The 26571-nt window shown below is 39.5% G+C and overlaps 1 protein-coding gene across 1 annotated transcript; it reads right to left on the bottom strand.

The window, feature by feature from the left end:
• On the bottom strand, positions 1-26571 carry PON2 (paraoxonase 2). Its single transcript, XM_079786586.1, has 9 exons — positions 26390-26571; positions 18101-18171; positions 12019-12074; positions 7753-7918; positions 7101-7227; positions 5274-5474; positions 2105-2186; positions 1277-1405; positions 1-646 (listed from the first exon to the last, which is right to left on the bottom strand). The coding sequence occupies exons 1-9, from the start codon at positions 26461-26463 to the stop codon at positions 488-490; spliced, it is 1065 nt and encodes a 354-aa protein (XP_079642712.1). The 5' UTR covers positions 26464-26571; the 3' UTR covers positions 1-487.

Here is a 26571-nt window from a genome sequence, read left to right as displayed (position 1 = left end):
TAGGATTTTAGTTAGTCTTTAATACAACTCCAACTCTTTAATAGTAAACAAAGATGTAAGTACAAAACATCCATACACGTTACCTATCAGTAGTTCCGAACAGTCACAGTGGTCACACTGTTAGAGCAGAGGGCACTCACATTTTAAGGAAATGAGATCTACCCTGATTCAGTGGAATTCGTGCTCTGGCAGTTGGAAGGAGGAGGTGAGGCTTATTTTGTGCAAAGTATATTCACTTTACCGAAAGCAGCCTTCTTCTCTCTCCTTTACTTGGCATTTAAAAAAACAACAACAACAAACCTGTTCATTTTCCTTTATGTTAAAAGTGCAACAAGGACTGAAGAGGCCTTTCCTTCCTGAAATAAAATTAACTATACACGTCATACATCCTGGCTCAACTTTACTAGTTCAATTCCCTCAAAACGAGCCATTCATAGAAAACTAATTGTTAAGAGAAGTGAGCACACTTGCATACCCGAAGTCCACATTAGAGCTCACAATACAGGGCTCTGTGGTACAAAGTGCCTATGAGCAGCTTCCTATCATATACAGAGGCCACAGAACTTCCCTGGAGAACAGATCCGTTGTTGGCATAAACGATGGTCACTGTAGGCTTCTCTGAGAGAATATTCTGGATGCGGAGAACCTATTCAGGAGAGACAAAGGATTACTATAGAACCATCATACACCCACATCTCTCCATCACCAATGATCCCTGTCTCCCACAACCAAACAATGATTAGGAGGACATGCTGTTGAAAAATAGCAGTTACCGACCCTTTTTAATGCTTAAATTAAAGTACTTTCTTAAACCCTCAAAGAAAGTACTTTCTTAAACTATCTAGTTATTTCCTGCCAACACAGGATTTAGTGTTATTATAGTAATTGAGCATTAATAGGAATACTTCCACACTAATGTGCCTACTTTGACACAACTTTAGCTTGAACAAAAGCCATGTCATGTGGTGAGCTGACGATAAGCCAGGTATTTAAAAATTGCCAGGATACCACATAGGGAGCCCACATGTCTTTATAAAAGTGCCTTTTGACTAGCTGCCACCATAATTTCATACATCAAAAGATTACCTTTCTAAAAGTATTTGAGCAATGTGAAATTCTGCCAATTATTGGCTTAAAGCAATTACAAAACCACTACATTAGTTTACTGTATTATTGGTTTAAAAGGACTACATAAACCATCCCCATGACAGTTTATTGTGTTAGTAGTTCAAAAAGACTTGAATAATTAAGGTTGAAAAACGAAAACTATAAAAACCTGTGAGGAAGGAGGATTGTTCGGATCATAAATGAACAGCTTCTGGCCGTTAGGATGACAGCCTACCAAGATGTCCCCCGAGGAAGGATCAATAGATAAATTATCCACCAGTGTATCCAACTTGAGTACCTTCCAAATTAAAAATGTCAATAGTTAAATGACATGGGGAACTTGATTAAATAATTTAGGGCTAACCTTTTCTGCCTCGGTGGCTGGGGGAGGGGGGATTACACACACCTCCCTGCTGCCAGCCTTTTAACAACAATATTGGTTCCAATAAACTTAATCAACTGATTTAGAGTCACTTTTCATCTTCCCTGAAATTAAGAAAGTTAGGCTAATAAGCAACCTCTAAAAAATGAACTCCTTAAAAGATGCATAATGATCAGTAAGTTCAAAGAACTCATTCAAAGCAAAACAGGAAATTCTTAACCAATCCAAAATATGTGTTGTCAAGTAGGAAGAACATAATAATGGTGCGGTGCCCAATTTCTACCTTCATTTATTATTGAAAGAAATGACAGCGTGCATAAATCTTCATTTCAGAATTCATCTATTAGTCTTTTCAATTGGGAAAATTCTTATTGGAATGCATCTGGTGACATATCACTCCCAGCCCACCGCTGCGTGTAATGCCGGTCAGTTCTCATGACTGCTGGAATAGGAGACTTGGCCGGTTATATCACGGGGATATTTAAAAACCCAAAATAGCAACACTGGCATCCATAGTCTGTTCTACGTGAGGTATTGCAAAAGCATAGTATAACTATGAAATTTCAAAGTATATTAGATTAATGTTGACTTTATATATAAAAAGAAATATTTTACCTTCACTTTCGTTAAATTCATATTATGCTGTTTTTCCAAAACATGAATTTCATGAGCCAATATATCAGCTACATAGATGTACCTTTGCAGAAAGGACACACTGGTTAGGATCCATGACAACATAAAGCTTCATTAATACAGTATGCAAGAATGAGTCTTAATAACCTGCCAAGAAGTTAATCAATGATGGGCCCTCAAGCAATGCTTGATAAAGGTCAATTTTTATTTAAAAAGTAAGCTTTCAAAATCAATTCTGTGTTGCTACAACAATCACGAAATTGTTCAATTATTTTTCAAAAGGTTTGTAAGGAAAAGTAATATAGGATGTCATTATGAATATAAAGTGTGTGATGTTTGCCACTGAAAGGACAATAAAATAGATGTTTGGCTTCAGAAAAAAAAAAGGTTTTATATTTCACAATATAATTTGATACTTCTAGATGTCATTTACATGTTATGGTACAGAACAGAACACATTTTACTAGAATGTGTATTAACGTATTTAATAACATATTTATTTACATATCGAGAATTTTAAGCGTAAGAGCTAAGTATCTATTCAGAACAGTCTGTCTAAAGGGCGAATTAATGGACTACTTTATGGTAATTTCACTCACTGAATTGACCGTTCCATGGCAACTGTTCTATTGAGCAATTATCACGTGTAAAGCCATGAACTCAGTATTGTGACAGATAGAAACATAAAAAAGACACAGCCTTTTTCCTGAAATGTTTATAGTATATTGGAACGATCAGACTGGTTTATACACATTAAACAAATAATGCAGCATGACGGCTACCATAAGAAACACTTCCGGTCTAGAGACTGAAGAAATGTCTAACTCTTGAGAACACAGAAGGGCTCACAAAGGAAGGGGGATCTGCAGTGATATGGAACTAGAGGCTGGAGTTGAGGCTGTGAGGACAAAACACCTTCAAGACAGGAGAAAACAGGTGAGCAAAGGCACAGGGGCAAGAATGAGAAAGGCATATTTGCTAAATAATGAGTTCTTTGTCTAAAGCATGGCCTGTACCAAAACAGTAGAAAGGGGAGGTCTGAGTTAGCCTATTAAAGAAATTCCAACCTTTAGCCTGCCTCGATTTAGCAATTGGGTTCCGCTGAATTTTTAGAATAACAAAGAGGCATGATAACAAATGGTCGTTCCACTCAACAATTACTGGGCATTTGCTTTGCACCTGGCAGGGCCGAGCAAGAGTCAAAGATGAAGCAGACAGAGCTCCCTCTTTTGGAGGCTAGAGAAATACAGAGAGAAAAATTGGCAACGGAGGCAGAGAATGGAAGTGGACTGGAAACAAGTTGGAAGGATGTCTAACACTCCAGCCAGAGAGGATGAGAAACTAAGCCAGGCAGATGTCAGTGGAAAGGAAAGAGGGTGAGAGTAGGGGACAGACACAAAGGTAGAACCAACACAACTTGCTCACTGTTTAGCAAGGAATGGTGCAAGAAGAGGAGTTAAAGCTGAAGGCCCTTTTATTATTATTTTTTAGCTTGAATGATTGCAAAGTTTGACTCTCAGCAAGATGAGAGTTGGAAAGAAAAACAGATTTGGCTGGAGAGGTTGCACTGGGTCAGTTATAGACAATTTAAATTAAATGATTAGACATTCATTTTCTGTCGTCAACAAGAAAGAAGAAATTGTTTCATGAAAATAAAGACATTTAGTTGTCAAGGACTGCAAAATTTATTTCATATTATATTTGTAGTAGTTTAAATTGTTCAGATGGTTAAGGCAGTACAAGGGAAAGTTAATAAAGAATATATCATCCTGCCATGGCTGGTTTGGTTCAGTGGATAGAGCATCAGCCTGTGGACTGAAGGGTCCTGGGTTCAATTCCAGTCAAGGGCACATGCCTGGGTTGTAGGCTTGATCCCCAGTGGGGTGCATGCAAGAGGCAGCCAATCAATGATTCTCATTATTGATGCTTCTATCTCTCTCCCTCTCCCTTCCTCTCTGAAATCAATAAAAATACATTTTAAAAAGAATATATCATCCTTTCTATAAGCTGTGGTTGAACATATAAAAATAGTAAGATACTTATGGAAGGCAATTTGACAATATCTATTAAAGATGTTTGAGAGGCTCACTCTTAGAGCAAACAGGCCTATTTTAAGGGTCTGTCTGTACAAATGTGTAAGAGGAGGGGCTCGTTAGCACCACGTTTAGCCATTGCCCAGCTGGCATTTGAACTGGGGTCTGTATGACTCCCAAATCTGAAGATTTAACCATTATAACATAAAGCTACCCTAGGAAGTTTTTCCTTTTAAAATATTTGGATAAGTTTAAGTGGTAAATGAGAAATATAAGATGGTATTTATACAGAAAAAATTAACAACCTACATATCCATCAACAGAGAATGGGTTAAATTATTTTAGTAATATACAGCCAATATAACAATGAGATATTCATTTAAAAGGAACCACCTACCTGATACTTTGATGTGTATATATAAATATGATCCTATCTTATTAAAAATTACATTTATAAAACTAGATTCTATAATGATATATACCAAAATTTAGATATTGTATGTAAACATATAATATATAAATACTAGAGGCCCGGTGCACGAAATTTGTGCACTTGGGGGGGGGGGGGTCCTCAGCCCAGCCTGTGCCCTCTTGCAGTCCAGAAACCCTCGGGGGATGTCCGGCTGATATCCTTAGTGCTGCCACGGAGGCAGGAGAGGCTCCCGCCACCACCACTGCGCTTGCCAGCTGTGAGCCCAGCTCAGGGCTTCTGGCTGAGTGGTGCTCCCCCTGTGGAAGCACACTGACCACCAGGGGGCAGCTCCTGCATTGAGTGTCTGCCCCCTGGTGTTCAGTGTGCGTCATAGCGACCAGTCGTTATGCTGTTCAGTTGATTTGCACATTAGCCTTCTATTATATAGGATAATACATATAATTACATAATTAATATATTTAATCATGTATCACATAATATATTATATATAAATATCACATATTATATAATAAACATATAATCATTATAATGTTATGTTAGTAATATAATATAAAATGCATACATATAATATTTATATAAAATACCTTCAGTAAGCAATTTGCACACTGAAGAAAAAACCAAGTGAAGAATTTGGCCCATGAACATGACTGAGAAGAAATAAAATGACTTTTATAAGGGATCATACTTTTTATCAGGTGAAATGTTGATTCCATTAGCTGAGTCAAATCCTTCTGCTACCAGTTTAACTTCATTTGGACTATAGTAAACAACATTTGTCCAGTGTAAGTTCAAGTATGTTTCCAAATACTTTAAGAAAGGATCAGAGAAATAGTGGTCATTGGTGGCATAGAAATGTGCAGGTCCAACAGCTATGATATCATTCACACTGAAAGAGAAAAATAACATGTGAGAGAACATAAAAAGCCAGTTGGTCACCACTTTAAAAATTAAGAATCCAGAAGGTTTACACAATACATGCTTTAAATTTTTGGTAAGAGGTTTCCCAAGAAAAGCTCAGCTAAAATCACATGGCTATTGTCATATACAATCTACTATAAAATCATTTGCCAAAGAACAATTTTGTATGGTACCAGGTAATTGGAAGACATGTCATTCAGCAATTAAGGCAGGATTATTATAAAAGATAAAAGGTCTTGGTGCCAACAGTATGTTTTTTTAAAATATATCTTTATTGACTTCAGAGAGGAGGGGAGAGGGAGAGAGAGATAGAAACATCAATGATGAGAGAGAATCATTGATTGGCTGCCTCCTACATGCCCCACACTGGGGATCGAGCCTGCAACCCGGGCATATGCCCTGACCAGGAATCGAACCCTGACCTCTTGGTTCACCAATGAGCCATGCCGCTGGGCAACAGTATGTTTGTTGACAACAAGAAATGTAGGAAACCAGCTATCCTTTATAGAGCTGGTTTGCTGGTTGGGAAGCCAATAACATTTGCCTGCCTTCCATTTACTAAGTTGCTGGATTTTCCCAAGTTTCTCTGCTTAGTAATTAGTCAAACTCAGGTTGACTGTTCAATTTCTACCTAACTCAGAAAGCCAACCAGCCGAGAATGAACAGGCACTCCATAAACACTTGCAGAGAGATGGATGATGAAATTGCCATAATGCAATGCTTCAGGTGAGAGATTTATATGCTAAAAACAATTACATTTTTAAAACCAGTTAGGCAAGAGTGTTATTAAATTTAAATTCCAATTACCCGATGCAAAATTGTCTGAAAGAGCTGCTTTCTCCTTTGTTAAATAAAAATGGAGCTACAGGGTAGGTGGGTCACCTCATTCTGAAAGAGCTCTATCATGCAGAGGCTCCCAGGGTGGTATTTATGCTCCTATTTATTATGAATCATTCCGGAAGAATGATTGGAAGTTACATGCTTCCCTAGTTAGGAAAGTAGAAATTAAAAATATCCATCAAGTTCAAACTCTAAAGAAGCAGTAGGCTAATGCAAACTGAGCTGGCGAGGAACACAATTCTCTTTCAGTCCCATTGTCAACCAGTTGTGTGCTCTTGAAGTAGTAGCAACCCACTTCCAACCCGAATCTCTCCAGTTCTGTAGGGTCATTAGCCCACAGCTACCACTAACGCTGTGAAAGCTCTTTGTGTTAGTTAGTCCCATACAAAACATGCAAACTCCATATAAAGCAGGCTACCATTCCTTGACAGGCCAGGTATTATTGTTAGTTGGGTGCTGAGTCATCTGAGTTGGAAGGTGAAAGCAGGAGAAATGGTGAGGTTTGCCTAGTACTCCCAATATGGCCCTGAAGAGCATCTCCCCTGTACCAAGCATTTCATCATTTCTCAAGAGAGTCCACATTGAACACTGATTACTATAATGAGGGACATTGACTTTCCCTGCTCTAAAAAGACACACACACACACACACACACACACACACACGCATACATACGCATACATGAGAGGACCACCGTGAGGGATATCTAAAAATGTTGGAGATAAATTGGAGAATGAACAAAAAGACTAAGTACCTTGGAAGAAGCTCATGCTTGACTGTTTTTAGATGCAAAAGAGAATTATCTTCTTCTTGAAATTTAAAAATTTCCACTGTATTCTTGAATTCTGGGTGGTTTACAACAAAGAGATAAACCGTGTCATCTGAAAAAATTGAAAGAACAGAGTTAATTTACAAGACAGCCATAGTACCTTCAGGCAGACACTGACATTTAAATACCAGGCAAGGAAAGGTTAAATGTCTAAGCTGTTAGACGACCTAACAGATCATTCTTCTTCCCTGTCTTTCTCATCACTGTTTGTCTGGTGTTATTTCTGATCATTGGTCCCCTGACCTTTAAGAAAGAGTGTTTCTCACTCCACACACAGAATTCATGAATAATCTGTTTATAGTTTAATTCAGAAATATAGCTATTTTTTAATGCAATGATCATAGGTATGTAAAAAGGTCATGAAATCTAAGCATTCTTTAAGGTGCTGTTAGAAATTTCAAAACCCAGCATAACTTACAGTTAGTGGCAGAGGCAAATCAACTTATTTGTATGAAGAATTCAGGAATAATTCATGAGTTAATTGTTCTCTTACTTCAGACATGATCCGAATCTATTTTCCACAGTCATTTACACACCATTATAAGTTTCTTAATGTTGGTAGCTCATCAGCTCTTACCGCTGTCTATGAAAGTGCTGATACCATGTGGATTAAATGAAGCCAAATTAAACCCACGGCTAATTCTTAATTCCAATGCCCTGGGGTTTTCGTCTTTTAGATCCATCATTAGTATTCCTCCAGGCTTGTCTGGTGCAAAGCTGTGGAGTCCTGGATATTTTAGACCCTTTTCAAAACAGAGAGAAAGGTTAAGTATAAAGGCTTACGTATTTTTATGGACTAAAGTGGGAACTATAAATAAAAGATAAATAGAGGCTTTGGTTAAAGGTGGTGGCATAAAGCTACAAACACAAAGGAAGCAGAGGGGAGACGATAGAAAAAAATAATAATTGGGAGCTGAAAAGCTGAAAGATGAACAATAACTGATTTTTCTGAGTTGAGGCAAAAGACCAGGGGCTGAGTCTCTTCAGAGGGCAACCAGAAGGTTTGTGGACTAGGAGACACCCGGTGGAGTTGAAGGTGGGGATACATGAAAGTTTACATACTGACTGTGGATCCTCCAGCCCACAGCCTGCACTTTGCTTCTATGAAGCCAGAAGACTCGGTGAATGGAGTCAGTCCAGACTCCCCTCCTGTCTCACATCCTGTTGACTCTCCTTGAAAGTATGTCCCTTCCTAAGGATGTGAACATCTTTCACCACTTCCTCCATGACTGCCCCTGTCCAAACCACCACCGCGATTACGCAGTAGCCTCCTAACTGGCCTTTCTGCCTCTGTCCTTAACTCTCTGCAGAAATCTAGTCTTACATCAACATCCAAATTTTGTCAGCTGATGTCACACATTGGATCAAAAACTCCCATCTTACTCAGATTAAAAGCAAAAATTCCAAGATAGCCTAAAGGCCTTATATGATCTGCCCTGGTCATCTCCTTTACCGTACCCCACCCCAAACACGCCATCTCTGCGCCCTCACCCCCTACCCTGTCCTCACTCATGTTGCCTTGGCCATTGATGCTCTTCAAACAAACCAAGCACATTCTCACCTCAGGGCCTTTATACACCCTACCCCTTTTGCCTTGGAATACCACCCCCCCCCCAAAAAAAAACCACACACACACACCAAGCTTTAGGACTCCTTCCCTCAATTTCTTTATATCATATCTGCACCAAATGTCACTTATTGCTATTTGACATATACACATATATATATATATACAAATATAAATGGCAGCCTGACGCTACCCTCACCTCAGCTGCCACTCTCCAATGCCTCACCTTATTTTATATTTTGCTCAAATGCTGCCACTACCTGACATATATTTGTTCTCCCCCCGCTGGAACATGAGTCAGGACTTTGTCTCATTTGTGCGCTGCTAGAACCCAGGCACTGGGTCAGTGTGGGGCACACAGTGTCCTTTTCCCACTGATTCCGAATGTCACCTTTAGCATGCACTACATTCCTGTTTACATATTGGTCAGTTTGGGGACTCATGCATATTCACATGAATTACTATATTATTATTAATTACTATAGCTTTATTTATAAGATATGAGATATAGATAGATATAGCAAAAATATATATATATGTCCCCATATTGCACACTCATTGCTTGATCTTTACACAATAGTCTTAAATATTTCTGCTCATTTATTTTTCTGTATAAATTTTGGAGAAGTTGGTGTGCTGAATAAAACATCATCATCATCATTATTATTATTATTATTATTATTATTACATTTTCTATTTGGTTTTTCTTAGTGCATGAGAAAGCCATTTAGTTTTATATGTTCATTTTGAATCCAACCCTTAGAGTATTTAAAAACCAGGTGCCCACACTATCTGAAAATAATCGCAGTTTTGTCTGTTTTTTACCTCATATTTCTTTTTCTTGGGTTATGAAGAACTCTAGTCGATTGATAGTGGGTATAGTGTTGGGGGGGGGAGCATTTTCTTCCTTCTCTAAACATTAATGGGAAGGTAACTAATATTTAACCACTAAGAATTATGTTTGCTATAGGTTTCTGTAAAGTTATCTTCTATTTCTAGTTTTCATGGACCCTTTAATCAGGTTGAATTTTATTTAATACTTTTCTGGCACTCACTGAAATAATCCTCTTTCCTCTTTTAAAAGTTTTCAGTCATATTCTATGCAAATTTAAGAGTACTAAAAGAAGTCTCCTTCTATGCACAAAATTGGACATAAAAGAAATTCTCTCCAATTAAAAAGAAATCTATCAAAATGACATCACTTCACGGCTGGCAGGGCCAGCAAGTAGAATAAACTGGGACTTCGCTACTGCGATCTGGCAACACCACTTTAGTGGTTAATAATCTCTATTCTTTATGAACATCCCATAAAGAATAGCAGGGTTTCCACACACAGGGGATGGTGATGACTATTCCTGGTTATTTTAATTCTCCCTAACATTTAAATCTGTTTTTCCTCTTCTTTAAAAAAAATTATTTTATTTTTACGTACAGTAAAAGACACACAAACATACCACCTTCACCATATTAAGTGTACAGTTCAGTAGTGTTAAGAGTATCCACACTGCCATTTAAATCATTTTTACAGTCGACTCTATGTCATCCAACTCCTCATTAAGCGTGATGTTAGTTTTGAGGTGACCCTCAAATCCATTACCAATGAACAGAATGTGTTGGATGAACTAAATTGCTTGGAAGAAGAACAAACAACTGACGTGATGTAGGAGTTATTCGTTTAGAAAGGAGCATATTCTGGGAAATATTAGAAACAATGCTGAGTAAATTAAAGAAACAAAGTGGGCTCATTTCTAAATTTGAAAAAAAAAAGAATAGAAAAGAAAGTTATATAACCAAGGAAGGATACACACACAAAACAAAACAAAAAAACACCAGAGGCAATTCTGTTGTTGACAGTTATAAGATCACTGTGGCTATAATAAGCTCCTCCGCTGAAATTGCTCTCGATTTATGTATTGGGAGACTTCACACCTCTAAATTCAGATTTATTCCTGTGGGGAGAAAATCTTGAAATGGGTGTGTTCTGGGTTACAAAAATCTCTGACAACACCTCCTTTTCAAAAAAATTAAAAAAGCAACTGCCTTCTACTTTACTCAGGATTTTTGCGTCTCCAGTTATGTATAATTTTAACTATGAGTCCTACTGTTTTTTTTTCCTAAGCCGACAGACATATGTGCAAACAGACAGAGTCCTACAAGAAATACTGTTTTACTAATTCTGTGTAGCTTATTAAATAAACTTTTTTTACAACTGTATTTTAAAAATGTAATATAAACATTGGTGTTTCTGCCAAAGCCCACGGCATTTCCTTTTTCCCTCAGTGCTAACAACCAGCCGCTCACTGTCTTTCATATAAAAACCATCAGGAGCCTGGCGAGTGGTCTCGCCTCATTCTCATCTAAGCTGAGTTCTCTCACCTTCCTCCTAAGTCTGACAACTGTTTTATTAGTGTTGTGACTCTCTTCTAAAGCATCTTCAACTTTTTCACATCCCCCCCAGAATCTCAGAGCCTGAAAATAAGGGATGCTGAGAGGGAAAAGAGTAATGACAGGCTGCCTTCAAAGGTGGAGCCTGCTTCCTCAAGCAAAACTGAACCCACGAAGATGCCCAGCACCCTCACTTGGGCCCTGGCCAGGGAAGAAAGGCCTGTCAGCCCACGTATACAGTTTTCCAATTGCAATGTACACTGATGCAGGCCAGCATCTCATAGGCCAATCACCTTTCATGTCTTTCTAACGTAGGCCTGCAGAGGTTATTACTTTTCAGCTTATAAGAATGAAGGAACAGTGAAGGGGTTGAATAAAACTCAGTGAATGGCTTTCTATTTATGACAGGCTATTCAGCGGGAAAGGAAGAGAAAGGAAAACATTGGCTCGTCTGGGAAAGTTGTCTATTGTCTGAACATAAATAAATAATTAACAGCAAGAAGAGCTCAAAATTGAATATCGAATGGGGAAAAAAAGGTAGATGCAGTATTTGAAACACTATAATGTAGTATCGAATATTCACAATAATGCCCCCAAATATTCTTTTTCACAACAAACTTTTAAGACACAGATTGCAATGGGATATTTAGTGCAATGCAGCGGGGACATAAAGAACAATAAATCAACTACTAAAGACTTTTTCATCTCTGGATTCAGATAAGTTTGAGGAAGTTTTCCAAGATCCTATTTGATCTGTTTTTTGTGTTTTTTTTTTCCCCAAAAAAATGTTTTTAAAAGTGAGGAATTTAAAACATAAGATACTGCTCTGCCGGCCTCATCAAACCCCCTTGCACCTCCTCCTCTTAGATTGGGGAAAAAGAAGGTACTCACCACACTAAGGAAAGCCAGGCCATTGGGAAGGATGTCAATATCTTCAGCGCCAGCTTCTGCAGGTTCAAGAAATACATAAATGTCATGTTCAAATTCTGTTATTTGTTAAACAGAGCATAACTAGGACTTTGTTTACTCCACCAGTGTCCGTATCTTTAGGAATGGTTCTGATTTTTTTCCAAGGAACTACTCTCTTCAATAAACGTCAGTCTAAATCCCTGCTTGCAGTGAACTTCTGACTTTAAATGTTAGATATTTTACGTTTACTCCCATCAAAGTCAAGTAATCACCACATTTCCAATGATAATACAGAAAAAGTTGACATCTGCACACGCTGCTGATAAAATCCAGATGTCTGTACAAAAGTAATTGACATCAGGGGAATATTACTTTCAAAATGAAGGGCTCCTGGCCATTTAACCATGCAAATAGCCTTGTCCCTTTCTCTGCTCATTCAATCTGAAGCAATCACAGACATCTCTCTCATTAACAGAGATAAAACACCTGGGATTACATAGTCCCTCTTTAAAAAACAATGCCTGCTTGTTCTCATGAGCAAAGAAAGCTTTCTGTTTAATCTTTAAACTTAGGCTTTAAATTACAGGGAGGAAAAACTAGCAAAAGAAAATTAATGAAAAATACCAGGCACCTAAGCCAGTTGAAGCTTCTAACGCTTGTCTCTGAGGCAGACTACAATTACTATTGATTGTTTATCGATTGTCTGCAGTACACTCCACACAGCACAGCAAATAATTAGACATAAGGCCTTCCCAGCAGTCTCACTGTGTAAATTCCGCAGACAGATAATAGACCCAAACACAAGAAAAGAGGAATAAAAATGGCTTAGATTAAGCCAAATCATGACATATTCTTTGAGTCCACAAAATCCAATCTTCCCTTTCAAGAACTTTCCATAGGACTCCACCAAGATTATTGTCTAGGTTGTCAAAAAAAAAAAAAAAAAAGACAAACAAAAAACAAACAAACAAAAAAAACAAACCCAGCATCTACCTAGTCATTTTTGTTTTGATTCATGAGTTTGCATTTGGCTGGTTGTTTCTAGTGTTGCTGGCTCTAACATAGTAGAGAAAAGTAAAAAAAAAAAAAAAAAAAGGAAAAAAGAAAGAAAAATGCCAAGAACTTCACTTTGTAAAGATGATCCATCTGCCTGTTCCTTAGAAAGGAGATTTAGTGAAAGAACTTTTAACCTAGGATCTGTGGATCCCTAAGGAGTCAAAATGGGTTGTAAAGAATCTATGAATCTTTTGAAATTCTATGCAATGTAAAATGTTTCCTGTATGTGCAGATGTTTCTGTGAAAAGGGTCTTGGGCCTTTAGCAGATTCAAAAAGGGTTTGGGATACTCAAAAAGTTTAAGAACCACTAGGCTCTAGTCCCATGGTGATTCTCAACTAGTAGTGAGCAGAGACCAGGGGAACTCTACAGCACATACACATGATGTCCCCAAAATGTATTCACACTTTAACAGCTGATAGCTCAATTTTGGAAATGAAGTGTATTTTAATAAATACTTTCTTTATAATTATTCAAACTGTGTGTATATACATTTTTTGGGGACACCCTACACACACACACACACACACACACACACACACACACACAATTCTAGTTCAAGTTTTGCTTTCTGGATCCATTTAGTAGGAGCTCAATTAAAAGTTGTAGTTCCTAAAAATTATTTAAGATCATTTTTTTTCAATGTATACATCCTTACACACAGACAAAAATATATAGAAAAAAATCAATGTTTCTTTGCATATTAGGATTATGAGTGATTTTCATTTTCTTCCTTATACTTTACTTTAATTAAAAATTTCTACAAATATTAGTATTGTTTAAATAATCAAGAAAGAAGAATGTTTTTAAAATATATTTTCATTTCAACTGTATTGTAACTTCTTTATGTTTAATCCCACGGCCTAATTCCAAGGGGAGGGGGGAAGGCGGAAATGTCTTACCTGTAGCTTTCTTTAGAATGTTTTCCAGATCTATTCCCTCATCTTCATTTCTACTGCCATTACTATAGTAGGTGTTTATCATCTCTTCTCACCTCTATCACCTCTTAGGTGCAATTACTGAAAGGTAGTCAATGCTGGAGAATTTTTTTCTCCAACAATAATCATAGTAAAGTAATGGTAGTAGCTATTTACATGTATTGTTTACCAAGTATCAGGCCCCTTTTAAGTACTTTATATACATCTTTTCATATAACTTTCATAACCCTAAAAAGCAATATCATTATCTCTTATTTTAAAGTACAAACTATGGAGACTTTGAAAGGTTAAGCAAATTATTCAAGATCACAGACTGGAAAGCTGGGACTTAAATCCTTTTGTTCTGACTTAAAAGCACATTGGGGGGAAAATACAACCTCACATTTAATGAATTTTCTGTCAGAACCATCCCCTGGTTCCTCTCTACAGACACTTCACTTTGTAAATTCAACTGCAGTCAATTCCATATGTTGGCTTTTGCCCAAAAATGCTTGCTTCCATGCCTCTCACCAAGATCTTTACCAGCTCATATCCTGTTCTTTTCTTTCAAACTTTTCAAAACTCTTTTTCTCTAGACAGTCTTCTAGCTTAGCACATCTGATTTTGATCCCTTCTTGTTCCGTTAGCAATTACCTCTCTGTGTCAGAGATGGCCACCTGCTCCCCAGTATCCATATTCCCTCTTTTCGGCTACAGGCACATAACAACAGAGCTTTGGATATTTCCTGCTGGTCATTTGTCTACGTTTAGGTTAATGGGATCTGATAATACAAGATGTATGCAACTACTAGGTAAAATAAAGTAAAACTAATATGCATGTAAATTTTCATTCTTCCCCTTTCTGATGGGAAATGGCAACTAACCAGAGTTCTAGTCTTGGACCAAGATGGAAGCGATATGTAAACAAGAGTTGTGTTGCTTCACCAGCCTTTGTCCCAGGATGACCATGTCATGTAATCACTAAGCCATTTGCTTATCTTTGGACTATCATGTAAGAGGAAATAAGTTTCTCTCTTCTCTACGTTCCTTATTGTAACTTTATAACAGCAAATCAGCCCTCGCCATACCCAATAGAGTGTCCAATATGTAATATAGCCTATTTTTTCTACTTTTAGTTTACCACTTAGGCATGTGTATGAATCACTCGGAGAGAGTGATACTAGAAAGAGAATTTGCAAAAGTTATTCCATCTCTCTGAGCCTTGGGTCTTTATCTGTTATAAAAAGAAAAAAAAAAGTCTATATCTCATAGTAATGGGTTTTTGTTGTTTTCCTATTCATAGGCATACTATAAAGTACTTAATGACAAAGGCTACAAATTTTAATGCTGTTTTTAAATCGCCCAAGCAGCAGTTGTTGTAAAGGTCTTGATTGCGAAGTATATAAAATTGTTAAATCACTTGAGAGAGACAATACATTCAAAATTTTGTTTTAGCCCATGACTCTGAATGCTAGCATTTAAAAAAAAAACATTTAAAAAATTTTGCAAACTTTCAAGCCTCAAACAGAGTTAACTAGTTCTAATTGTTATAATTTTTATTATTTAGATACTGATAGTATGCCAAATCTTGGGTGGGTAAAATTTTAGTTTCTTTCTGTAAGATATACTGGGAAGGAATAAAAAAAAATGGAACAGTGAACTCATTCTCTGTTCCACAGGAGGTATATATCTTATATTTTATGTGGTAGGTGATTATTATTAATGAAAACAGAGTATGTATGTATAAAGCACCCAAGAGTTGCAAAGAGTTCATTTCCAGCCGTGGTAAATGTAGCATTGGTGTGTGTGCTCCGGGGAGCAAGGGTGAGGGGAGTAAAGGGTACGGGGGTGGTGGTCTTATCTCTTGGAGGAATTACTTGGTCTCAAGTATAGGCTACTACTGTTTCCAAAGTAGAAACTAAAAATGAGAACCTCTCTATCCCTGCTGCATACCCTGAGAAGTGCTTTTGCCTACATGGGAAAGTATGCCCAGCACACTGCTACTCCTTGTAATCAAAGACCACCAGATAAGCAACTGTTGTTAAAAACGTATAACTTGTGGTTACAAGCTATTATTAACCATTATGCATCGCTAACATAGCATTCGACAAATGTTCATATAGTGTGTGCTAACCACAGAGCATAAGCCAAAAGAAAGGGGAAAAAAAAGGCCCAATTCTAATTAGATCTAAAAATGTATCCCAAATGTGCTTCTAATCACTCATGGTCTTCGCTCTGTTGCCTTTTGAAGCGCCTCAGAGGCATTAAACACTTCGCGGGAGGGGCCATAGGTGACATATTTCCCCGTTCTTTCCAATTCCAGACAGCAGCTCACACACATCACAACATAAAGGTCAGCAACACAGACAGATGCTCGTTCAGAATACAAATGTTGTTGGGCTTGTTTTTCTCTGAGGAGCCGTCCATCCCCGTGAGTTGTAACAGCAACCATTTGGCAGTTTGTCCTGTTCTGTGTCTGGCTGTGCCCTCCTGTCTATGCTGGGACTTGAATTCACAGAAGGTGGGCTTCACAAGGCCAAGGGCCGCTTAATAATTGGATGATTATTAACTCAGCAGCGAAAGTAACCTTAAAGATCACCGCCTCGACCTCCCCCAACCTTGTACAACATTCCTTCCAGATGCCATCTGGCTTTGGCTTAGTGACCAATTCTGAGGGGGCTCTTCATGATGGCAGCCAGAAGGCAGGAGGCCTTGCTGAGTTTCTTGGGATTCCAGGCAACTTTAGTTCTAGAACTGTCTGTATTATTCGGCGCAGATCTGGCCCATCTGGTCCTTGAGACTGAGTGTGTATCCTCCTGTTAAGTGTTTGGGCAACTGCAACAAAGAGAAGCCCCACGGGGAAGGAGTCTCGGGGAAGAGAGATGGGACCAGGAAGAGTAGAAAAGCAGCAACGGAAAAACGGAGCCAGAGCACAGAGGAAACAGATGTGCAGAGGAGAGGCGAGGAACAGAACGAAAGAAACTCTGAAGTGCAAGAGGCTCTCTGGAAACGCAGAGGGTTCATGAGCGTGAAGCCTTCTTGGGTGTGATTAAGAAAGGTCACCACACTTTTTATTTCTGCCAGAGGAACACTCTGAACCCTGTGTGGAGAGAAGGTGGTCATGAATATGCGGTATTGAGTTTATGCGTGTTGCCGATTCGAGGGCAATATAGCATTGACTACCAAAACTTTAAACATATACACTAACTGAACAACAATCCACTGTTAAGGATTTATCCTACAGACAAACAAATGCAAGAGCTCTACCTACAATGATGTTCACTAATTAGTGTGTCATTGCAAAAAATTGTAACCACGCAGGTGTGTATTAAGAGGGAAATGGTTAACTGAGTCATGGTACATGGAAATATCAAAAAGAATGAAGAATGGGTTAGATCCACATGAGCTGATGTGGGAAGCTGCTCACACTGTGTTTGGAATACAGCAGGTTGCAGAATATAATCTTATACTAAGATGCCACTTGTGAAAAAACGTAGATATATACTAGTATGTGCTTCCCTGATGTTGATTTTTTTACAAAGTGAAACAAAGACCCTCCACTAGCAAAAAGACTGCAGCTCACTTTATTGCGATAGTCACTTTATTGCAATGGTCTGGCCCCAAACCAGCAATATCTCCGACGTATGCATGTATTTGTTTGCATTTGCATTGGAAATATCAGGAATAGAGATGTTTGTTGAGAGATTTTTATTTCCTATTTTATAACTTCTTTTCCTTCCGTCTTACCTCTACTAGCTGACTACTAGGCTAATGGAACGCAGACCTTCGTGGCCACATACAACCAAGAATACATCCTTTACAAAAATAGTTCAGAAATGTCACTAAGCAAGCAAGAAAGCAAACAATGAATATAGGATTATGCAAATAATAAATTACAATGAGAGTAAAAGAGAAGATTAAATAAATACAAGGGGCATGAGATCAAAAGAGATTGGCTAAAGAGGTTTTGTTGCTCTAATGTGATTGTTCCTCTGATAAACGGTAATTGGCGTGCCAAAACACTGTTAATGAGTTGTTGAATGTTGGTGGCCAAACAACGGAAGGTATACAACAAGCATTTTCTCATACTCACCGATGCCTTTAATCAGGTGGCAGTTTGGAAGGTCTACGGATTCTACTTCACTGGAGGCTTTAAGTCGATTCCTGTTTAAAAAAAAAAAAAGAATTTCACCGGTTTATGTATGTATTCCCTGCTTTGTTGCAGAAAGGGTTTAAGAGGCTTACAGCCATACAGAAAACACAGCAGAGAAAAGAGAAGGCAGAAAGACAAGGGGAGGAATATAAAACATAGAATGAAGTTAAAACAACAATGCACATCACCAAGTTCTATAGGTGAATCTGGGTTGTAAAAGAAAGTCAATACTCAACAAAAAAAACTTCCAATGCGCGTTTCTATGCAAATGTGCACCTGGCCGCAGGTCACATGTCGCACAGCTCTGGTGTGGTGGGAAGAGCTCCAGGTGTATAACCAGAAGTCCTGTCTTCCCTTGAGGACCCAGGGGAGCCAGGAAGTGCTCAGACCCTCTGCCAGAGGGTATGGTGACGAAAGGGAGGCCAAGAGAGAAGGGCATTGTTCAGAGCCTGGCACACAGAGGACACCCCACAAGCAGTTATTCCGGGAGAAGTGGAGAAGGTCCCATCCCCGGGACACTATCTATTGGAGTGAGAAGGTTGGAGAACACCACTTACTCTGGAAAAGTACTTGCTGTTGCTGTTTCAGGAAAACGAAAGTGCAGAAATAATGAGAATAATGTTGAGCTCTAATAAAGTATTTTCCCTCTCCCCTCCCTCCCTAGAGTAGGCCACAAAGCAGTTTGGGCAAACACATTTGGGATCTATTGTTTTGAAAGCCACGTACTGCAGGCTTCCCCACTCCTCTCCCGCTGTCTCACCTTCCCCGTGTGTTCTCTGCAGTCATAAATAATGCCAATAGTGCAGAATAGTTTACATTTTCAAAGTAGTTCACCCATCCACACTTTTAAGAGACCAAAGGACAATTTGCCACTTGTCTCTCTCCTATTTATCTCCTTGACAGCGTCTGACTTCTAGACATTGAATATGGGGGAGACTAGTGGTTTCTCAACAAAACAAAACAAAAAACAAAAAACTAGGCCTAGATAACCCAGAATTACCAACAGCTGGTGCAACTACTATATTTTGACATATGTAAAGTTTCTAATTAAAGTGTTAATCACTATGTATTTAGAATCATAAAACTCGAATAGTGGTACATTTCTTGAAACAATATAGCAATAAAGCAATAAAAAATAAATGAATAAAATAAGCATATAAAATATATAACTATAATAAAAATGAAAAATAAAATAACTAAAACTTAAAAATAAAAATTATAGTAACTCTTACGTTTGTGAGTTGCAGGAGTGATTTAAAGAGGATGACAGCTATATTTAGCCTATTGTAGTAGCAGTGGTAGTAATACTAGTGATGAGGATGCTGTTGCTGATAATTATGGGTGTTAAAAGGAAATCAATAATAAAAATAGCTAAGAGGTCATTGATTCTGCCACAGTTCTATGTGATTTCCCTGAAAGAATTCATTTAATTCTCAGCACAGCTCTAAGAAGTAGGTACCATTATTCCTTTTTCAGAGATGAGAAAATTGACTCAAAGGTGAAGGAACTCTCCTGAGATTTGGCACCCAGCTAGGAGGTACCACATAGAGGCAGTACTCGCATCCGCTCTTGCATTTTTCTCAGAAAGGAGTGAAACGCTGTGTTTCTGTCATAACAGTAAGACTGCATGATCATCAACAAGTCAGTCCATCTCCATAGGCCTCAGTCTTCTTTAGGTATGAAATAAAGATGAGATTAGATGACCTCCCAGGTTCTGCTGATTCCAGGTGTAGCTATGTCAGTAGGTCACAGCTGCAGTTTTCATCAAGTTTCTGTATCGCTTGTTTAAGTACCGATTTTATACAACTTACTATTACACCCATTTGACTGTACAAAAACAGGGATAATGATGATTACATCTACCTTTTTCGGAGATGAACTATATGGATTAAATAAAATCCAGATGTGTCTGAACAGTTTAATATGGCGTATTTTTCAGAGTCAACTTAGTTTGCATAAATGACTGATGATTACACTTTGCTAATAGGGCAATCTTCATCAACTAGTTTAGTTATGCAATATTATCTCTCGATATGCAGACTGCCTGCTATTAAAATTGAAGAGTTACACAAGGGCCATGCATAACTTCTAGTTAATCAAATCATGTTTTCTTGTCTTTATGATAAAAGAGAGAATTTCACTTCCAGTCTTTGGGATCCATCAAGTTTCAAATTCTTTCAGTAGAGAACTGCTAGGCTTTTTGTTGGCAGAACTACCAGTTCCCTGCTCATTAGTGGGCCTCTAATTCCAGAGTGGCAGACCCTACTAGCTGACAAACCTAAAGTCATTCTAACCGTCTTTCTTCCTCGAACCTTTTCACTGCAGAGGCGGGCAAGCCAAATATTTGCTTTCCCAGCACCCTTTGTATTTCAGGATAATCACATAACCCAAGCTTTTGGCAAAGATAGTTTTTGTTCCTGATGGAAAAGGCAGACACAAGAAGACAGTCTATTAAAGTGGACATTGAAGATGAAAGCTATTTGCCTTCTCTGTTTTAGATTCCTTTTGTTTTTCTCACTTTTCTTTTCTTTTTTCATTAAATTGTGCTTATTTTCCTTTTAGTTACAAGTATATGATAGGTGTAATACAGGAAAGAATATGTACTGCTTTCCTTCAACTGAATAAGCAATTATTCTTCAGATGATGGCCACCAAAAATATATACCTCAGGGTTCTCAATCTGGGGTCAGTGACCTTCAAGGAGTCCATGGGTTAAAATTAAGAGATCCATGAACTTGGATGGAGCAAAAATACATCTTTATTTAAACCTCTAACTGAAATTGAGCATTTCCTTTGATAATGAGTATAGGCAACAAACCATAGAACCTTCTACCAGCAGTACCAGCAACTCTGTCACTAATAGAAATTACAGAATTGTTATATCACATGTCAGTTGTGGTAGACATCTCGAAATATCATTTATACTCACCACTACTTCAAAATATCTACTGTTAGATATGCAATTACCTCTAGATCTTTTTAAGGCTTTAATAAAGAAGGCCATGCTGCCTGGCTGGCATAGCTCAATGGTTGAGTGTCGACCTATGAACCAAGAGATCACGGTTCAATTCCCAGTCAAGGCACATGCCTGGGTTGTAGGCTTGATCCCCAGTAGGAGGCATGCAGGAGGCAACCGATCAATGATTCTCTCTCATTGTTGATTGATTCTCTCATCATTGATGCTTCTATCTCTCTCTCCCTCTCCTTCCTCTCTGAAATAAATTATATATATATATATATATATATATATATATATATATATATATATATATATAGAGAGAGAGAGAGAGAGAGAGAGAGAGAGAGAGAGAGAGAGAGCGCGCACCAGGTTACTATATCATATATTAGATTTAAAAAATATTTTGGCAAAGTATTTAAGCATTTAAATGAATTACCTTAGATAGTGTTTAAGTTTGTTTGTACTCCCATGTATTTTATTTTATGCATTTAGAAACACGATGCTGAGAGTCAAGGCTTCAGCAGGCTGCTGAAGAGATCTACCACATAAAAAGTCTAAGAACCCTGCTTGCACATCTTTGTCATCACAGGTAATTTTACTGAACACTTACCATGTGTCTGACATTGTTCTAGTACTTTCCAAGAATGACCTCATTTATTTTCCTCTGCCCCACTATGCAGCAGGTAGGATTATTATTCCCATCCTACAGGTTAGGACACTGAGACACAGAAAGGTGAAATAAAAAGCTAAGGTCTCACATAAATAGTGGACCTGGGAAAGGAATTCAGGCTTTCTACCCACAAAGCATGAACCAATATCATTACTATGAATTGATCAGTATTTCTTTCATTCAGGAGAAATAGTATAACCCACCTGGAGTGGACTAAGACAGGGGCGGTTAGTTATTCCCTTGCCTCGCTGGGTGATAGCAGTAAGGGTGCACCAGGCTGTGGTATTAACATGTCTTGTGCAAACTGGAACACGGTATTACTTCCAGGCATTACTTTGTTCCATATCTCACAGCCTGAATGCATAAGCCACCGATTGGGCTTTATCTTTTAAGTACAGGCTTAAATACGGACAAACAGGGGCTTTATCTTTTATATACAGACTTGTAAAACCCTTCGGAATTTACCTCTTGAGCCCCTGTAATGCCTGCACTTAGTAACCTAGAATTTGTGCTTAGGCACGCAGAGTTGGGGAAAATCTATTCCAATGGCAGCAAAGCTCGGAGGTTGTGGGGGATCTGGTGAGCGGTATTTGGGTATTTAGAATCGGAAGACCTAGCTTAGTGTACAGGATCAGCACTAATTACCTGTTGAACTAACTGGTTAATGTCTCCCAGCCTCAGTTTTCACATGTATAATATAGAAAGGAAGGTATAATATAGAAAGGAAGGTATATATAAAGTCAGAAATGTAAAAGGGCTTATCTTCCAAAGGTCAGAAAAAGTACATTTTGGTTTAATATAAAGAACTTGGACACTTCTCACACAGGGACAAGCATACTGTAGACACACAATAAATGCTAAGGAGGGTGGGGTTGAAGGAAAGAGCCTGACTCTTCAGAAGTATTCAAAAGCAGACTGGATAGCGTCCTGGGCAGCTGTCATAAAAGGTGTCAGGAAAGAAGCAGAATGTTCAGGCGCTTGTTTGGGGGTTCCTGCCCACACACAGGTCTCTGATGTACTCAAGTCCCATGACTCATTCCAAGGTGTGTACTTTGCATCAGGGAGCAACTGGCCTGGGGATGTCTGTGTGTGTCTATTTTCCCTTTTATTGTTCAACCAGGGAAGCGTAGAAAAGTGGGGTGTATTATACCATCCTCCCCTGGGAACCTTGGCCAGTTACAGTTCAGAAGGAAAGAGACAGCTTTGATTCCATTTATCCATCTGGGACACACTTATGCTAAAAAAAAATATTCATTGTTTATCTGAAATTCAAGTTGAAATGTAAGTGGGCACCCTGGGGGAGAAAAATAACTTGAGTGCCAAAGTACCATCTCTAAAAATCTATACTAATAAAAGGGTAATATGCTAATTAGACAGGGTCGACTGGACATCTTCCGATGTCCAACTTCCTTCCAGACAAAGCCACGGTGGCGGGGGCCGAGGCAGAGGTAGTTAGGGGCGATCAGGCCGGCAAGGGAGCAAGCCGTTAGGGGTGAGATCAGGCCAGCAGGGAACAGCAATTGGGGGCGATCAGGCTGGCAGGGGAGCGGTTAGGGGGTGATCAGGCAGGCAGACAGGCAAGCGGTTAGGAGCCAGCAGTCCCGGATTATGAGAGGGATGTTCGACTGCCGGTTTCGGGACTAAACTGGCAGTTGGACATCCCCCGAGGGGTCCCAGATTGGAGAGGGTGCAGGCCGGGCTGAGGGACACCGCCCCCCCTCCCCATGCATGAATTTCGTGCACCGGGCCTCTAGTAGAATAATGAAATAGCAGGTACCAGATTACAGCAAAAAACAAACCAACCACACACACACACACACACACACACACACACACACACACGCCACACACACTTTTTGAAGAACCTTTCCTTATGGGGAAGTGGGGACATGCTGCTTTTCAAAATAGACTCTAAATGTCTAAAAGGAGAAATGTCATGTATGCATTTGAGCGTTCCACCAAACTCTGTAAACAATAGGTACTTGATATTCTACAATCATAGAGTGGCCAGCTAGAATACAAGATGCCTAGTTAAATTTGAATTTCATATAAATAATGAATGATATTTTAGTATAATTATATACCAAGTATTATATATGTTATGCTTACACTAAAAAATGATTCGTTGTTTATCTAAAGTTAAAATTTAATTGGGCATCCTGCACTTTTATTTGTAAAATCTAGCCGCCCACCAGTCATTCCAACATTCTCACATCAACCAATTTGGGACTTCAACTATCCAATGAAGTTACTACCCTATAAAGTCACTGCTCAATAACATGTATTATAGTCAAATCTTTATTAAAAAGTGTATTAAATTATAAATTACCTATCAGGTACATTTTATGTACATAAGCTTTATTTACTTTTTCTTAGGTTTACAACAATGACATTTATCATTAAAGGAACTTAAATGTAAAACTTTAAGATCAGTAAGAAGAAAAGCTTGTTGAGAAAACTTCAGCTGGTAGTAACACTGGTGGTTTGAAGTTTAGGGACAACTTAATGAGCTTGTGAAGTATGGCGGACTTGCCTTGGGAACTGAGAGCTGGTCAGATCAGACAAAATCATCCAACTCAAGAATGTTCTGCAGAGCAGGATGGGCATTTACATAACATGAAAATTAAGGTCAACATGTCCATTGTCCTGTCAGTAAGTGAGCCTCCTCCATCTCTAACTACCATCCCGCCCAACACACACACACACTGTTCCTCCTCCTTGCATCCCTTCATGTGCAGATGAAGCTACAGCTACTGGACAGTAGAGCTGAAAACTCTGGTATCTATCACCTGTGACTGCTCCCATTTCTGGGGTTCCAGCATTTGGGCCCCTGCTATTCTCTCCAAGCTATTGCAATACCTTAACTAGTTTCCCCATGTCTATTCACTCTCTATTCTAGTACTTCTCAACTCTTAACTGCACATAGAATGATCAGAAATTTATAAAAAACACACATGCCCGGACCCTACCCACACAAACTGAATCAGAATCTGTAGGGGTACAGCCCAGACATCAGCCCCCAGGAGGTCCAAATGCACAGCCAGGACTGAGAACTACCACCCTACTCCAATCCATCCTTCCAAGTTCATCTCTACCCAACACAACTGGCTGTGCTTTGTGTGGTTTCACAGTTCCTGTTTAAAACAAACAGAACATATAACAAACAAACAAAACATAAACAAGCATCAGTAGTTCCCCTTTTCCTATCAAAGCAGGCCCCAATTTTGTAACATATCTCAACATATCTCATCTCAAATCTATCCTCCCCTCTCCTCCTACTATTCTCATTCGGGCCTCCTTCATCCCATATATGTTCCATTCATCCTTCAGGGCCAATGTCCAATGTCTCTTCCCCCTGAACTCTACCTTTAGGGGATGTAATCTTTTCTCCTTAAGCCTGTAGGTTGGAGATATACACTGAGTGGCCAGATTATTATGATCTCTAAAGGCATAATAATCTGGCCACTCAGTGTATATCCTATATAATAAAAGGCTAATATGCAAATTGTCCCCTTGACCAGGAGTTTGACCAGCAGTCAGGCCGGCCAACCGCCCATGTCCCCTCCCCCTGGCCAGGCTGGCTGGACCCCACCCATGCACAAATTCATGCACCGGGCCTCTAATATACACACATACACACACACAGACACACACATACACACACACACATATATATATATATACTGAGTGGCCAGATTATTATGCGTTCAGAGATCATAATAATCTGGCCACTCAGTGTATATGCTTTTTCTCCTCCCCTGTAATAAAGTAAACTTCTTAAGGGTAAGACTGTGCTTTATTACAGGAGCCTAGAAAAGCGCACCATACACAGGAAGTGCTCAGTATTTCTGGAATTCTTTTGCAAGTGGCTTATAAAGTTTGAGTTGATAATTTAGGAATGCTGACGTCCACCCACCCCTGTTTTTTCATTATCACTAAAGTGTGAGATGGACTAGGCTTGTATTGTCGGGAATTCTGGTTTCAGGGTTCCCGGGTGAAGAGGTAAATAAGGAAGTGATGTAAGACCAGAAGCTGAACATTACAAGTATCTTTGACCCGCCTCGCCAAAGTCAGAGAGCTCCGCAAACTATGCAGCAGAGAGATGGAGAGCAACTTGATGGAAGGGGGAAGCTGGTTTGGGCTACAAAGAGAAAGCAGCACCAGTGACCCGGAATGAACCTTTATAATTAAGTTTCAATGCATGAGGAATCATGTTGTTTTCAAGTGAAAGCGCTCAAGTTTGCCCCTGCTAGGACTTGCAAAGCACTTACTTGCTTGCCCATCTAGGGAGAACAGAACTTTGCAAACGGCAAAGAGTTGTAAACTTTCCAGAAAGTCTCCAGATTCAGCCCAAACTGTGCTGGGTTTTGCTGGAAGCTGGGGGTGGGTTCAGGGGTTCAATGAGGGGAGGGGGGGCGGGACGCAAGAGCAATCCAGAGAGCAATCACCAGGCCGATCCCCGCGCTAAGTTAAGCCCTCGGCGGCCTTCGCCCCTCCCGCAGCCGCGGCCACGGGAGTCCGGGGACACGCGGGCGGGGAGGCTCCCGGGCAGGGCGTCCCGGCAGCGCCTGGACGGCTGGATCCCAGAGGGCCCCACTTACCTGAGCGCCAGGAGCCTCTCGCCCACCAGCCCCAGCGCGATCCCCAGCAGGCTCAGCCCCACCAGCCGCCCCATGGCGCGGAACGGAGCTGCCGCTCGGGCCCGGCCGGGTAGCACTGTGGGCGGCGCCCGCGTCCGGCTCCAGGGCGCGGGCCGCGCTCCGCCCCGTCCCCGGCCGAGGCG

This window comes from Cnephaeus nilssonii, assembly GCF_951640355.1.
Source record: "Cnephaeus nilssonii genome assembly, chromosome: 12".
Taxonomy (NCBI): domain Eukaryota; kingdom Metazoa; phylum Chordata; class Mammalia; order Chiroptera; family Vespertilionidae; genus Cnephaeus; species Cnephaeus nilssonii.
This window is presented reverse-complemented; position numbering and strand designations above follow the sequence as displayed.